Source organism: Agelaius tricolor, unplaced genomic scaffold (assembly GCF_023055355.1).
Source record: "Agelaius tricolor isolate 1412-34295 unplaced genomic scaffold, bAgeTri1.0.p SCAF_15, whole genome shotgun sequence".
In the NCBI taxonomy this organism is placed as follows: Eukaryota; Metazoa; Chordata; class Aves; order Passeriformes; family Icteridae; genus Agelaius; species Agelaius tricolor.
This window is the reverse complement of record NW_027269275.1, coordinates 18,706,723-18,722,110: the sequence shown is the minus strand read 5'-3', so window position 1 is coordinate 18,722,110 and position 15,388 is coordinate 18,706,723. Positions and strand designations below refer to the sequence as shown.

The 15,388-nt window shown below is 46.7% G+C and overlaps 1 protein-coding gene across 1 annotated transcript in view; it reads right to left on the bottom strand.

The window, feature by feature from the left end:
• The window catches only part of CRISPLD2 (cysteine rich secretory protein LCCL domain containing 2), a 31,096-nt gene that overhangs the window by 6,752 nt on the left and 8,956 nt on the right, over window positions 1-15,388 (bottom strand). The window contains exons 3-13 of the mRNA XM_071440772.1: window positions 13,993-14,111; window positions 11,477-11,609; window positions 11,260-11,375; window positions 9,849-9,949; window positions 8,494-8,652; window positions 7,111-7,171; window positions 6,308-6,374; window positions 5,213-5,343; window positions 5,029-5,072; window positions 4,039-4,111; window positions 3,288-3,363 (exon numbers count right to left, since the gene is read on the bottom strand). Coding sequence (XP_071296873.1) covers window positions 3,288-3,363; window positions 4,039-4,111; window positions 5,029-5,072; window positions 5,213-5,343; window positions 6,308-6,374; window positions 7,111-7,171; window positions 8,494-8,652; window positions 9,849-9,949; window positions 11,260-11,375; window positions 11,477-11,609; window positions 13,993-14,111 — 1,080 coding nt within the window. The remainder of the gene's footprint in view (window positions 1-3,287; window positions 3,364-4,038; window positions 4,112-5,028; window positions 5,073-5,212; window positions 5,344-6,307; window positions 6,375-7,110; window positions 7,172-8,493; window positions 8,653-9,848; window positions 9,950-11,259; window positions 11,376-11,476; window positions 11,610-13,992; window positions 14,112-15,388) is intronic.

Sequence of the window (15,388 nt, the reverse complement as noted above, 5' to 3'; positions counted from 1 at the left end):
ATGCCCTGATTGCTAAAAATCCAAGTACCACAAAACCAGTGCCAAGTGCAACTGTTCCCGTTGTGTAAGTAGGATGCAGCCCATGCTGCCTCCCTGCCACAGCCATATATGGCAGCTCTTGTCCCCTATATATATATTTATCACTTTGGATGGCCTATCTCTTGGCAGCCCTCAGAGTTTTGAGTGCTGGTTTGGCATTTTGCTTCTATATATGGTCAATGGAGCAAGGGAATGCTGTGTTTGGAAGATATGCAGTGAATTTGCCCTAATATGTGGTGGGAAATCTATAAATCTAAAACTGGCTCGTAAAATTAAACTGTCCTGGATCAATTTGCAGCACTCTCCACTGGGAGACATCCTGAACAATGTTCTTTTCAAAGCATTCCTGTTATTTTTTTTTCCAGGACTTGCTGTTCCGCCGCTCACTCAAAGCTCTGACCAACAGATTTACCCCAAACCTCCTCTTATCACTCTGTTGGATGGCAGCCCTCTCATGTCCCAGGCCACACTGTGCTTTGATTAATTAATTGCAGGGCTTTTGGAAGATGAGATATTACAAGAATAAGGTTCAGGAGTACAGCAGCATGGGCAATAAAACAGTTTTCCATGGTGAAGCCCCTTGGGATGCTCTGGAGACCAATTCCTGATGAAATGAGCCCCAGGGCACACACCATAAAATGACAACACATTTTATGGTGGGTCATTAACAATGTTCTCTGACTATGAGCTTAATCACCCAGAATTTCCTCGCTAGTGTGACTGATTTAATCATTAAGTTCATATCTCCTGGGAGATGACTCCCAACTCAGTTTGCTCTGGTGACAAACTCCTGCCTCTGTGCAGACCATCCACCCATCCATCCATCCATCCATCCCTCCATTCCTCCATCCATCCATCCATCCATCCATCCATCCATCCATCCATCCCTCCATCATCCATCCATCCATCCATCCATCCCTCCATCCATCCCTCCATCCACCCATCCTCCTCCAAGCAATCACTGCACAACTGTGGATAAAGCCTTATCTCAAACGTGGGCAGCTGTTCCCTTTCCTGGCTCCACAGGGTTCCTGGGCAGGGATGGGATGGGTTTCCCCTGCAGGGCTATGTCACACCAGGAGCCAGGCAGAGTGACAAATGAGACTCTCATGGAAGTCAAAAGCTCTTTTACAACCTCCATAAAGATCCCTGGCTGTTCCCACAGCTCCAGGTTGGACAGGGCTTGGAGCACCCTGGTCTATGGGAAATGTCCCTGCCCATGGCAGGGGATGGAACTGGATGAGCTTTGGAGTCCCTTCCAACCCAAACCATTCCATGGCTCTATGGTCACCCCAGAACCAGGCCTGTCCACTTTTACCATTGCATATTTCTTGCATTTTTTCATTTACCCCAAAATTCAAGTCTCCTCTAGGTCCCTGTTCCACAGCCTTACTAATTTCCCCACAAACAAGTCCCTGAACTTTTTTTTAAAGCAAAGTGCAGACTGGAAATGGGGATAAATGCTTCATTGTCTTCTAGGTAGCTTATTTAAGAAGATTCATTTGGAGCCCAGGTGCCCCCAGGGCCACGAAGGTGCCACACTAGACACGAAGTTGGTTTCCCAAAGCCCTCCCAGAAGACCAGCACTTGTCTCACCCAGCTCATTGCCTGCTTTAATTATTCCCCAGCAGTGGGCTTGGGTTAATTCCCAGCATCCTGCACAGGCCTTTCTCCCTGGGAAAAGCCTTTCCCCAAATTCTCCTTGTGTGGTGTGGTTATTTCTCTTCTCAACTTCCCATTCTGAGCATTCCCAGTGTCCCACCTCTCCCTTTGCAGCACCCTTCAGAGTCACCTCAAACTCTTTGTGCCACCTGCTTTGCCACCAACCTCAGTTCTTTCCTGGCACCTCCACATCACCCTGCTTAGCACAGTAATCCAAAAAAAGGTTAACCAAACCCTCGAGGAAGTGGCCAAATACTTTTTTATTACTCTTGCTTTTTGTTTTTCTCCCAAGCCACCATCCATTCCCCCCGTTTCTGAAACAATACCCAGGAGGGAGAGTAGGAAATGGGTTCATTAAAGGACACTAATCCTTTTGCGTCAGTGCAGTGCCAGCCTGGGATGCTGCTCCTCACCTAATTCCTTTGTAATCACAGGCCCTGTTCAGGGCTGATCTGACAGAGGTTTGTCCTCTGTAAAAAAGACAAAACTATTTCCCATTTCCTGCAGGTGGGAGCATGCAGGAGGCAGGTACTGCAGGGAGGCAGCTGCTCCATGGATTTGCCTGTGAGCTAGTCCAGGATAACCTGTTTGTGCAGCTCTTCCTTCAAAAAAAAAAATTCGTCTTGAGCAAAATTAAAAATAGTGTGGGGTTGTTTTGGTTTTTTTTTGAAATAGCTTTCAAAATTGCTTCTCCAAATTACTGTATGATTCCTGCAGGATGGATTTTCTCAGCAGTCTGCAAAGCTCCAGGGTGACCTGAAGCTGGGGGTCCACAATCTGCTGACTGCTTTCCCCAGGTTTTCTAAACCAGGATCCTACAGGCTACAGGGCAGCCAGGGAGCTGGCATTCCTGAACACAGCCCCCGATGGAAAACAGAAAATGAGGAAAAAAAACAAAATAACCAGACACCCACAAATGGAAAAACATTGAGACCCAGTTTTTAGAGGCCTAATACTAAGAGATTTCAAGAAAATGACTCTGCCTAGTTTTAGCATCGATTCTCTGCTCATCCCCACGAGCAAAGCTCAGAAAAACAAACCCATAAAAGCAGCTCACACACTTTCTTTCTTTCCACTGCTCTGAGCTCTGTCCTGGCTGCTCAGAAGCTGTCCATCTCCCAGAAAGAGGAGAAAAGGGGAGAGAGAGGTCTTTTTCTGTCAGCTCCATAGTGTGATAGGATGGAATAAAAGCCCTTTGGTGCTCACCTATAAATTCCCAAAATGCTTTAAACAACTACAACCATTATTTCACAGCCAGAGCCCAAAGGTTTGGGGAGGTTAAGGGATGTGACCAAATCTCAAGGGCCATGACCAATTCTTTAGGAAGCAGTCAGTGCTGGAGAGTAGAAGGGCTCACCAAACCCAACTCAAGGAGCTGTGGAGCGACACATCCCAATCCTTCCAAATAAATCAGTGTATGGAGACCAAAAGGGCTCCCCGAGCCTGCTGACCCCATCCTTCACCCCCTTTTGCCCATCCCCACATGGAATAACCACAAAAGAGTTTGAATTTCTCCCCTGATGCCCAGAGTGAGCCCAGCTGTGGGACAGGGCAGTCAGGATGGGCAGGGAGAGGTTTGGACTCACATCGGCGTAGACGTTGGTGCCGAACACGGGCGCCCAGTACGAGGGCTCGTCCTTGCAGTGGGCAGGGCAGTAAATCCTGGAAAACAATGAATGCAGATTGATTCAGGGCTGCACAGGAAGGCCAGCTGCATTCCTGGGAGATTTCGAGTGCCTGCATCTGGTCTGCAGGTGGCAACAGTGAATTTGATTATTCGCTCCCCTCAGATGACATTTGGTTGCTGCTGCAGAGCTGCAAATAGAGGGATTTGGACCAGGAGAAGAGGGGTTGGTCTTTTATGACCCTTTCAAGAGAATTACTTGTAATTTTGCTCAATTCTGTGCACATAAATCTCTGCATGTGTTTGTGCCCTCCTGCCCTGTCACTTACTCCTGCACAGTTTCCAGAACGAACTTCTTCCATGTTTTAAGGTGGAAAGGAAAACATCCAAAACCATCCAAAACCCAGCAAATGCAGAAGGAAAAAGACAACGAGTGTGCATTTGCACACTCACACATGAGAGTGTGCTGGGACAGGATTGTGCAGCCTGGCTGATATCTTACTGAAGCCATCCAAAAACATAAAGTGAATTTTCTACAGTGATGCTAAGAAAAGCACAGTGGCAGGAGGAAACACCCCATTCCCAACCCCCTCCGCCAGTTCAACCAGTATGATCAGCTCTTCTCCCACCAGCCCTCAAATTCAGGGCCCTCAGCACCTCTGTTAAGCTGCCCCTCCCTTAGGACAGAGGTTTTTAACCCAGATTTGTGTTACCTTGGGCAGTGGCTCGCTGGCTTTTTGAAGTGGCACAGCTCAGCTACTGTGGTGTAACAATCCAGAGTCTGTGCTGCCAAGATAAATGTGGAAAAGCAAATTATTAGACCCAAAAGCTCAGGCTGCTGAAGAAAACACAAGTCAGAGCCACGCAATGCATTAGGTGGGACCCTTGAGCACCAGGGGGAAAGCTGCTCCAGCAGCAGGATCCCAGGATGGGGCTGAGCTGCTCTCCAGCAGGAATCCTGGAGATTTTTAAGGCCACTGCAGTGTGGCCTCGAAAAGGTCACAGCTTTCAGAAGAGACAAGCAGCTGGTCCACAACACCTGGGCTTGCCACAGCTCCAGATGTGGAGCCCAAATATCCTGACACCTGCAGCTCTCCCTGAGAGGGGCTGGGGTGGATCTCATCAAAAGGATGGTTCTGCACTGGAGGAATTTTGCAAAGATATTCAGAAATTCTGAATTGTTTAAAAAGTAGAGCAGTGTTTGTTTATATGCCCATCAGAAATGTGATGACTCACTGTTAAATACTAATTTCACATGTATTGTGTTTTTCATTTCATTACTGCACTAGGACATTAGCCACTATTTTTTTTTCTTTTCAGTTTTTATAAGAGTTGACAAGTGACTGAAGCTTTTGAAGATGGATGGCTCAACTTCCACCCCTTCACTATCAGCAGCTGAAGCCTGGACCCCACCATGATCCATCAGCAGGAGCTGCTGCTGGAATTGGCCCATTTTCACCTATTTCTCTACCTTCCCCCCAGGAAAATGAGGTGGGTGGTGGTGGAATTGCCCAGGGTGGGTGGGCAGTCACTCTGAGGCTCTGATCCCCCCAGACCACCACTCCAGGGTTTGGCTGTGGCACAGAACCATTTGACACAACCACTGGAAATGACAAAGAGCCCTGAAAGGAATGATGTTTTCAAGTATCCCATAAAACTCCAGCAACATATATTTTTTTCCCCCCTCAATATTTAAAACTTACTTGTGACTTTGGAAACCATGAATGCATTTGAAGGTTTGCTTTTCCTGTAAAACAAGCAAACAAAAAAAAAAAAAAATAAGCAGAGTAGAATTATTTGGACCACTGTGTCTCCATGAGAGCAACAATGACTGAATATTTGCTTGTTTTTAAAGGTAATACCAACAGCTTTTGGTGAGGGCAGTACCTGAATGACTCCACACCGTTCCTGGTGGACTTCACAAAAGCAGGTGTCCTCCCTTTCCTGGTGATATCCACCAGCCCTCCCTTGTTGTCCAGGATTCCATAGTGGATTGCAGCACGACATATGCTGGAGGACTGACAGGAGATAAATAGATGTGAAATGAATCAAATCCAATAAATCCCATTCACAGAGCAACGCTGCCCAACTGCTACGTGAAAAACAGAGGAGAAATGAAACCACCACCAGAGCACCAAGTGGAAAATAAGCTGAGTACACCCCTTTGGAATCTGGTTGTTAAATCTTCCTCTCCCAATACAGATTCTTTTATTACTATTATTTTAAGCACTGCCTGGTTGAATGGCAAGATTTTATATTTTTCAAATAACAAAACCATACATTTAAATACAATTTAGAGGAAAAGCAGTGTTGGAAGTGAGCGACCAGTCTGAAATATTTCCAGTTCTCGAGAAAATATTCAAACCCAAAATATTTCTGCTGACGCCACTTGGAGGGGTTGGGTGTCTGCAATCACAGAATTTCCAGGGCAAAGACACATCAGGGGTGATGCAGTCACGCACCAACAGTTGGAACAGGGAAAGAAAACCTGATTTTACCCAAAAAAACCCTTTTATCTTCCAACCTCCTTCACCCCAAAAGCAGTTTTGATGGGAAAGTGGTGCTATGCTTTATTTATAAATTATCTTACTAATTTAAGATCAAGCAAAATATTATTTAGTTACAAAATTTAACAGTGGTTTTTATATAAAGTTTCTGTTCAGGTGACAGCTGCCCACAGGAGCAAAGGCATCTTTGTAGGACCTGCCTATTAATGCTCATCCCTCACTTTCCATGGGTGTCCTCATTAAGGACAATTCCTGACAAAATCACATCTGGAGCCACTTTGCCTTCCCAGACTCTGTCCCTTTTTTCAACAGCAAGATGAGGAAAATGCAGATAATCCTTATTAGCACCATTTTACAGCACCACAACCGGAGAGGATGAAAAGCCAAATTACAGCAGAATGGCTGGCATTCCCCATTTCTGTCATTCCCACTGCCTCCCACAAATTACATCCAGGAGCTATTAAAAGGTACTTACACTTTCATAATAAAATGTTCCAAAGATCTTTCCCTTACTGTACAAGCAGCCAGCTGGGCACAAATACCTAGTAAAGATATTTATCTTTGAGGGTGGTGAAAAACAATTCAAGAAAAACAGACTTTGACTCTATTTCGCTTAATAGTCATTCCATTCATTTCACGTAGCTCTCCTGTTTTAAAAACAAGATTGCAAAATAGCTGCTTTTTTAAAACAGTTGCTCCACCCTCCTTAAGAGCCCGACCAATATTTAGGTTCTGTGGATTTGGTTTTTCTCCAAGTGATAAACTGTCCTGTTCTCTGCAGAAACCTTAACCAGAAGTTCTGGACTGGCTGGGAGGGGACAAGCCATGAATTATTGGTCTGCCTCGGGCAGCAGTGGAATGCATGAAAAAGGCTCAAAAAAATGACTCTGCCGAAATTTATTAAATTATTTTTGACACCTGAAACTGTGGGTCTTCATGGCTGAGTAAAATCATGCAAATCACCTTATTGCCAGGCTTGGCTGCAGGCTTGAATTAAGAGAAATTTAGGGGGATTTTTTTTGTTGGGTTTTGGGGCTTTTCCTAAAGAGATCTACCTAGAGAATCACAAAAAAATATGTAGTGCAACCTATCCTGTGTTTGCAAGAACTATCTAGCAATAAAACATAAATATTTATTAAATATTTATTTAAAATATTATATATTATTAATAACATTATTTTAATATTATTATTTATTATAAATAATTTATAGCAATAAAAAGTAAATATTTATTTACTTTTCCCCTCAGCACTCCAAGTAGTATCAACAAAACCCTACCTGTTGCACGTTGAGCCTCTGCATTTGTCTCTCATCTTGGTTTCACAGGTAATGACTTGTGCTGGGGAGGAAAAAAAAAAATCAAATAAATACATTTTTTAAAAAGGAAATTGCTCAGCCTGCTCTTGAGCTACAGAAATAAGCAAGCTCCACACATCTTCCCTGGAGGTCTTTGGTGCAGCAAGATAAAATCTGATTTTATCCAGCCTGGAGCAGTTGGTGCCTCCTTAGCCCTTCACCTGAGACAGGTGTCTTTGGAATATTAGCAAGGAAGATGCAGCTGACAGCTGAAGGCTTTGATTCACAGCCCGAGGTCTGCACTCAGAGCTCTCATTCTCCTTTTAATTACAGACTCTCCAGATGCTGGCTGATAAACTTGAAAAGGCCCCTCTGGCTCGCCCCACCTTGTTTTCTCAATAAGTGTCTTTTAATTAACAGCGGTTGGAAAACAACTCAGGAAGCACCAGCAGCTCCACAAACAACTTCAGAAATATTCCCCAGCAAGAAATAAAGAGGAAACAAGCCATAAACCCCAGAAAAGTTGTGAAGAAGGGTAAGTGCTGAGTGTAGAGTTTCCTAAAGGTGAAATAAAACCAATATTTCCTAAATGCATTACTGATTGAGGGGACTTTTGGCACATTGATATTTTATTGAGATCAGGAGGACATGGACTGCTGGAGTCAGTCAGAGGAGGTCACAGAGATGCTCTGAGAGCTGGAGCCAGGCTGGCAGAGCTGGGGGTGCTCACCTGGAGAGGAGAAGCTCCAGGGAGAGCTCAGAGGGCCTAAAGGGGCTCCAGGAGAGCTGGAGAGGGACTGGGGACAAGGGATGGAGGGACAGGACACGGGGAATGGCTCCCAGTGCCAGAGGCAGGGAGGGATGGGATATTGGGAATCAGGAATTGTTCCCTGAGAGGATGGGGAGGTGCCCAGAGCAGCTGTGGCTGCCCCTGGATCCCTGGCAGAGCCCAGGGCCAGGCTGGACAGGGCTTGGAACAATCTGGGACAGGGGAAGGTGTCCCTGCCCATGGCAGGGGTGGGACGGGATGGGCTTTAAGGTCCCTTCCAAACCAAACCATTCCTGGATTCCATGAAATGACTGAAACAAACACTGAGGACTTTTACAGATTGATGTGCAGAAGGTACAGGTTGTTTTTGAGAGCTTTGCTCATCACTTCTAGCAGCTTTCTGCACAGCTGAAATGTTCACACAGTGAATTTTCACACAGATCACCTTTCCTCCACTCAAACATCCTCCCAGTTTCTTTGTCCCCGAGCCTCCTCATCACTTCCCACACCCTTTCCCACTGAGGTGCTCCAAAACCCATAGGAAAAAGAAAGAAACAGAGAAAAAGAGAAAGAAAAAGGGAAAGTCTGTGTCTTACTCATGTAGGATTCTGGGGTGATTTTCTTGGCCTTGATGGGTTTGCTGGGTTTGTTTTCTGGAAGGTGGAACTGCACCGGCTTCTGCTCCGCCACCTGCGGGATCTCCACCTCGTTGGTCTCGTCTGTCTCAGCAATGATGGGATCTTCATAACGGTGATCTTGGCAGAAAAGGGCATTCAAAATAATCACAGTGTGCTCACACTGGTGGGCAAATCAGGTTCATGTTCAGTGGGGATGGTTTGGTTGGACAAGGATCTGCTTTTAAACAGCTGGGAGATCAGAAATGCCCATTGGAGGCAGCTCAGGGCTATTGCCAGGACACTCCTCCCCTGCTGCTCTGCACATGAAGCAGCATTTACAGCACCTCACAATAAAGATTTGAAGGGATCCTCACTAATTAGTGAAAAAAAACAGCTGTTATTCCTTCCTCTATTTCCCACTGAGCTCTTCCCTCTGGAGGAAAACACAAATTTGCTGAAGGGCTCATATTCCATCAGGGCATCCCCCTCCTTCTCTCCCTGCTGGAGCCCACCTGCACCCTGGGGTCCTCCTTCAAACCCCACAAGATAAAAAATGAGAAATGCTTGTTGGCAGAAAAAATAGCCTCAGCTTTGGGCAATTGTCCAGGGAATCTCCCTGTTTTCAAAGAGCCCAGCTCTCTGGGAAGGAAAACACTTGGGAGGAGAGAAATGGCCCCAGGAGATGCTGGGGGTAGCACTGCTGCTGGAGGGCTCACCCTAATAATATGTTTTATCCTACTGACCTCTCTTCCAAAAACACTCCACAGCTCAGGAAAAACCCTTCAGGATCCCCCTCCTCTCCTCCAAGGGACACGAATCGCCAGGTTCATTTTGCATCCCAGAAAACCTGAAAACCATCCCTTGAATCCCCCACCCTGAACGGTGCAGAGGGAGGCAAAGGCTCCACCCGTGGCCCTTGAAGGTGCAGGGCAGGCAGGCAAGCCCTGCCCACCCGGGATGCCTCTGCCAAGCCCTGGAGAACATTCCAGCAAATGTTCTTCCCCAGCAAACCCCAGCAGGACGGGATCGCTCCTGCCCCAGCCTGCCGGTGCTCAAACCCCCCTGCAGCTCCCAGGACAAACCCATGGGAGCTCACAGCTGCTTCTCCCTATCCAAGCTCTGTTTTCCTGCTGAATCCCAGCTCCAGATTTTCAGCAGCTCAGGGATTCCTGCTTTCAGTGGCTGATGATTTCCCACATTTCCCAACATCGGAATATTGAGGATGGCTAATTAAGAGGGGCACGAAGCTGTGGCTGGTCCCAATTAGAAGCTTCCACAGGTTTGCTCCAGGCTTGTTCCCCACCCCAGAGGTGCCCCAAGCCCCCAGCAGGTACCTTTGTAGCAGAGGTTGTTCTGGCAGCTCCCTCCATAGCTCGGAGGGCACTCGGAGCAGGGACGGCCGGTCTTGTACGGAGCTTCTCCAATCCAGTTGCCCCTGGGAGCACGGGAGAAATGGGCACCCATCAGACACCCAAATACCCTTCCAAGCCTCCAAACCCAGAAACATCATCCTGGCCTAGAGCAACTAAATAGAGACTAAACAACCAGCCTTGCAGGGAAGATGTTCCTCCTTGTTCCGTCTCTAAAATGACATTTTTAGGGGTTTGCTTAAATCGTGTGCCACATTGCTTTTATATTACATTCCAACATCAACACCAGGGTCTTATGTAAACAGAAATAAATCAATGGATTACTGCGTTTTGCTGAAGAAGCTCCCCAGAAACAACAGTCCATTTTGGCCTTCTGTCCTGCAAGTTTTAGGGGATGAGGAGGCTGAAGGAGCCGGAGTTAAGCTGTGCCTATAAACTCCTGGGTTATGCTCTTTCAGCTGTCTCCACCTATGAGGCTACATGAGGACAATGTGCACCGCTGCCAGAGAGAAGAGATTAAGCAGAAACTGCAGAAATAGAGTGTTTTTCCATCCAGCAGCTCTGAATGGATGACGTGTGAATCTCCCAGCCTGCTGAGGGGGCTCTGTGGGAGATGCTGTTATCCCTCAGGAGCAGCAGGTGGGTAAATCCCCCCAAACCAGGAGCAAAATGGGCTCATCCTACATGGGGAGAGGGGCTTAGAGAACCCACCCAGAGAGCTCTGCCTGGACGTGACAGCTGCAGCCCCACACATCTTTTTCCTTTGCATTATTCTGCAGTGATCCCCTGAAGTCAGGTGCTCCCCAAGCCACTCTGTTTGCATACAGAGATTTCCCTATTTTGTTTTGTTTTGAAGTTTTAAATTGCCAAGGGCTTGGAGTGGGAATGTTTCTCCTATTAGCCATTAAACCAGAAAATCTTAACTGCCATTGCCAGGTAGTAAACTTCTCCTGGATGTAGTAGGCAAAGAAATATGATTTTTCATTTTGAAATTTAATCAAACCGTCGAGCTGGTGAAATCTTGACTGCTGCAGTTATTTCAGGGTTTTTTTGGCATTCGCCACCACCCCATCCCTTCCCACCCTGTGACAGCAGAGAGCAAGCCTTGCTCAGCAGCCAGCTCCATCCTGGCCATCTCCTGCTCCTCCTTTCCCTTCCCGTGGCAGGCACATCAAAGCTCCAGCCTGGCCCCAGCCTCTCATTCAGTTTTCCAGGCAGCGCTCTGTAGCTTTGAACCAGCCCAGTGCTGCTGTCTAAAGAAAAAATTTAAAGCCACAACCACCAGTCTAGACTGCCTGAAATCTCTTCCCCAGAGCTAGTTAAGCCAGCTGCCAGTTTTGGGAGGGCTGGAGAGAGCCCAGCTGCTCTGCCTTACTTGGGGGAGTAGTTGCAGACCAGGTAGACAGCGTTCTCCCAGATCTCTCCCCACACATTCATCTGCTTGCAGACATTCACAGCACAGCCAATCCTGTTGGTGGTGGCCCAGACTATCTGTAAGGGAAATGTGGTTATTGAAAATAAGCAAATTACCCCGTTCCAGACATGGGGGGGGATGTGGGGAGTGTGGGTGCAGAGCCCTTGGAGTCCTTTACCTGGGTGTAATGTGTGCACATGGCACCTGTACACCTGTCTGGGCACCACGGGTTGCACTCGTGGGGGTATGGAAATGTGTAATCCTTCACCTCATCATACCAGGACTGCACGTGGAAGGCTGGGGAGCGATACCTGAGGGGGAAAAGGCAGCTGGAGTCAGGATGTTCTGGTAGAAGTTTTCAAAAAAAAAAACCAAAAAAAACCAAAAAAAAAACACCAAAAAACCCCCCCAAAAACCAAAATAATAATAAAAAAAAAAACCACAACACCAACAAAAAGGCCGGTTTTTAAAACTGTTAAAGATGAGGGCTTAGATGGGATATGTCACTGCAATTAGAATCACAGAATTTCTAGGTTGGAAGAGACCTTCAAGATCATCGAGTCCAACCCATGTTCTAACACCTCAACTAGGTCATGGCACCAAGTGCCACATCCAGTCTTTTTTTAAACACATCAAGGGATGGTGACTCCACCACCTCCCTGGGTACATGATTCCAGTATTTGACCACTCTTTCTGTGAAAATTTTCCTCCTTAATTGGGAAGGAATTGTTCCTGTGAGGCTGGGGAGGTGCTGGCACAGGTGCCCAGAGCAGCTGTGGCTGCCCCTGGATCTCTGGCAGTGCCCAAGGCCAGGCTGGACAGGGCTTGAGCACCCTGGGATGGTGGAAGGTGTCCCTGCCCATGGCAGGGGAATTGGAACTGGAAAGATCTTTGAGGTCCCTTCCAACCCAAACTGTTGTGTGTTTCTATGATTTTTTTCCCTCAGATTCACAGCCTGACCTGACTCTGTATTATTTATAGGTTTGACATGATCCTCAAGCGCTGCTGACCTGAAATGCCCTCTCACTTTTCCACTCAACGACAAAATAACTTCTAGTTTGGCGGGAAGTTGTGTTTTGAAAGTAAACACAAGTTAGGCTTTGCCAAACATCTTAAACCCAAAGCCATCATGTACCTATCTTACCAGGGGGCAATCTGCTAGATCTGGGAGATAACTCACAGCCAGTACTGTAAGACCTTAGAGAGTGAGTGGGCTTTTCCTCACTCACATCCCGCCAGGAGCTGGTGTGGAGTAGCTGGTGCTCTGCACTCCTATCCCGCCTTTTTTGGCAGCAATTTTCCCCTGCACCAAGCCCCCTGTACCCTGTGTGTAATCTCTGCCTCAGATATCACAGTCTGAGGCAGTGCTGATGCTGCTTGGGGGGCACAGATGGTGTCAATACTACCTGTACAAACTCATACACACTTTACACCCAGTGATCTGCAAACTGTACCAAACCCACTGCTTTCTGATTGCTTTCAACAGCTCACACCAAGCAAGCTGCCAGAAATCCAAATTATATCATTACCAACTGGAGCTTACCCTTTCAGCCAACTTTTCATTAAAAATCACTCATTAGAAGTATTTTAAAAACATCCATCTCATGATGTCATGAAGCAAATACTTTCCGAATCCTGTTTTACAGGAGGGGAAATGGAGGCAATCAAGTCGTGGCCCGTTCCTGAAAAAGCTGAGATAAATCTGATTTTTCTTTCCTCTCAGGGACCTCAAAGGGAGCAAGATTGGATCTTCTTCCATCAGGAACCCGTGGCCATCCTGAGCACTTGTAGGGCAGCCAAGAACAGCACGATCTTTTGACTTTGTTTCCAATGAATTAACCGCTCTACTTGCCAAGCATTAAAATGGGCCCCAATTTTTAGATCTGGCTAATTTCACACCAGCAAATTTCCTTTGCTTTCCACCAAGTTCTACCTGATTTACAACAAAGATAACTGGACTTGAACCCAGGAAATGGGGGAAAAGCTCAGGGCTCCTGAGCAAGTACAAAATGTTTGCTGTGCAAAGCAGGTTTAACCTATAACAAGCTTAAAATTAGAGACTTAACAATAAACAAATTTCATCTTGAGATGGAGAGGAAAATTCCTTTAGAAGGCTTCATGTCAGCTTCCTAACTGGGTTAATGACTCTAGTTTAATAACTTGTCCCAGGAATTGGAAAAAAAAAAAACCCTACAAAGTGTTTTCAGTAAAGAAAAATCAAGAGCCAGATAAATATTTATGGAAAACACAGCAAGAGAGAATTAAATTCTGAACTGAATCCAGACACAAATTCTGAGCTGAATCCAGACACTGCCCCTGAGAAACTTCAGCATTCAGCTGCATGATGCCAGAACCCCCTGAAACAGCAGATTCAGGAGCAAGGGCTCAGGCTTCTGTACCTGTTCTCCTCAAGGAGAAGGAGTGACTTGGGTGTGTTACAGAGGTGCTACCCCAGCTCCAGATGGATGGAGGAGCCCAAATCAGTGCTGGGAACTCTCAGTGGAAGGTGGCTGCAGGAGTTACCACAATACCCATCCCACTGATCACAATTAATCACAATTAATGACCCCCAGCTTTTCTCCCATCTCCCCAGCGCTCCACCGCGCACCACAGCAAACATTTCCAGCTGTCTCTCTCTAAAGGAGACCCCATGGACCACCCTTTGCAATGACCCTGGAGCACCCCAAGCCTTACCTGCCCCAGTGAACTGCCAGGTTCTGCCCAATTGACCTGATGAGGTCGCTGGGCCCGTGGTCCCAGATGCACTGCTGAGCCCAGGCATGTGCTGACCTTTCCAGCTCCTCATCCCAGGTCTGCAGGGTTGGGGAGAGAAAAGAACAGGTCAGTTTTGCATCTCCAACTCGCTAGATCAGGAGATTAAACCAACAGCAGTTGGTGGAGAAAGGTTAAGGTACAGACCACCCCCCTATTTCTGGCCTGTCCTGGTGATGTTTCTGTGCTAAAATCACATTTCTCAGCATGTTCCCCTGCCATTAAAGTCCAGGGCACTGAAGGGTCTATGATTTTCCCCAGCTGATGCCATGCATCTGAGGAAATGCTTCACTCAGTTCATCAGAAAACACACAGACCCACGTGGGAGGACCTCAGGAACACATCCAGACCATGCACCCTAAACCACGAGATATTCTTGGCAGTTGGTTTCCTAATATGTTTTAAAAAAATTAAAAATTAAAATTCAAGCTTGGAGATCCCATGATCTCCAACATTACAGATATTACTGAGATCCCATGATCTCCAACATTACAGATATTACTGAGATCCCATGATCTCCAACATGACACACATTTCTGGCATCCCATGTTCTCCAACATGACAGATATTTCTAGGATCCCATGCTCTCCAACATGACACACATTTCTAGGATCCCATGATCTCCAGCATGACACACATTTCTGACTCCTGCAGGAGTTCTGTCATGCACTCAGTGCTTTGATGTATTTCAGGATGATTTTTCATCCATTGTCCTCACTGTTGGGATGTCTCCAGGCTTTCCCACCAAGTGAGAGCTCCACTACCTCCACCACCACACAGCTGGAGATCTTTGATCCAAGCTCTTCATCAAGCACTGTGGGTCTGGGGCTCTCAGTCCCAGCTCCCCTTCTCCTTACAGAATAAATGAGAGTCCACCAGTGGATCCAGTCAAATACATCAGAGGTGGCAATGTCCCAGGGTTTTTAAGCTTTTTTTCCACTCTCACTGAAACAGGCATCACGTTGGAAGTGACAAATGCCATTTCTGAGGGCAGGATGCTGGGGTGAGATCACTGCTCATCGAATATCACACAATTGTGAGCCAAAGGAGAGCTCCAGCACGACACAAAGGCAAACAGGAAAGCAGCTCTGCTGGCTCTGCTGCCCAGGAGAGCATTTGTTCTAAAGGCCAGACTCTCTGGGTCCAGCAGCCAGTGCCCTGAATTCATTGTGTAATTACTGACAGCTGCTCTATTCAGAGCAGCCCTTAGAGGATAATTCATTGGGATTAAAATATTACCACACATTCCTACCAATAAAACCAAAGAGAGGAGAGGTCTTGTAATGTGCATCCAGCCCATCCACATGCCAGCACGAGA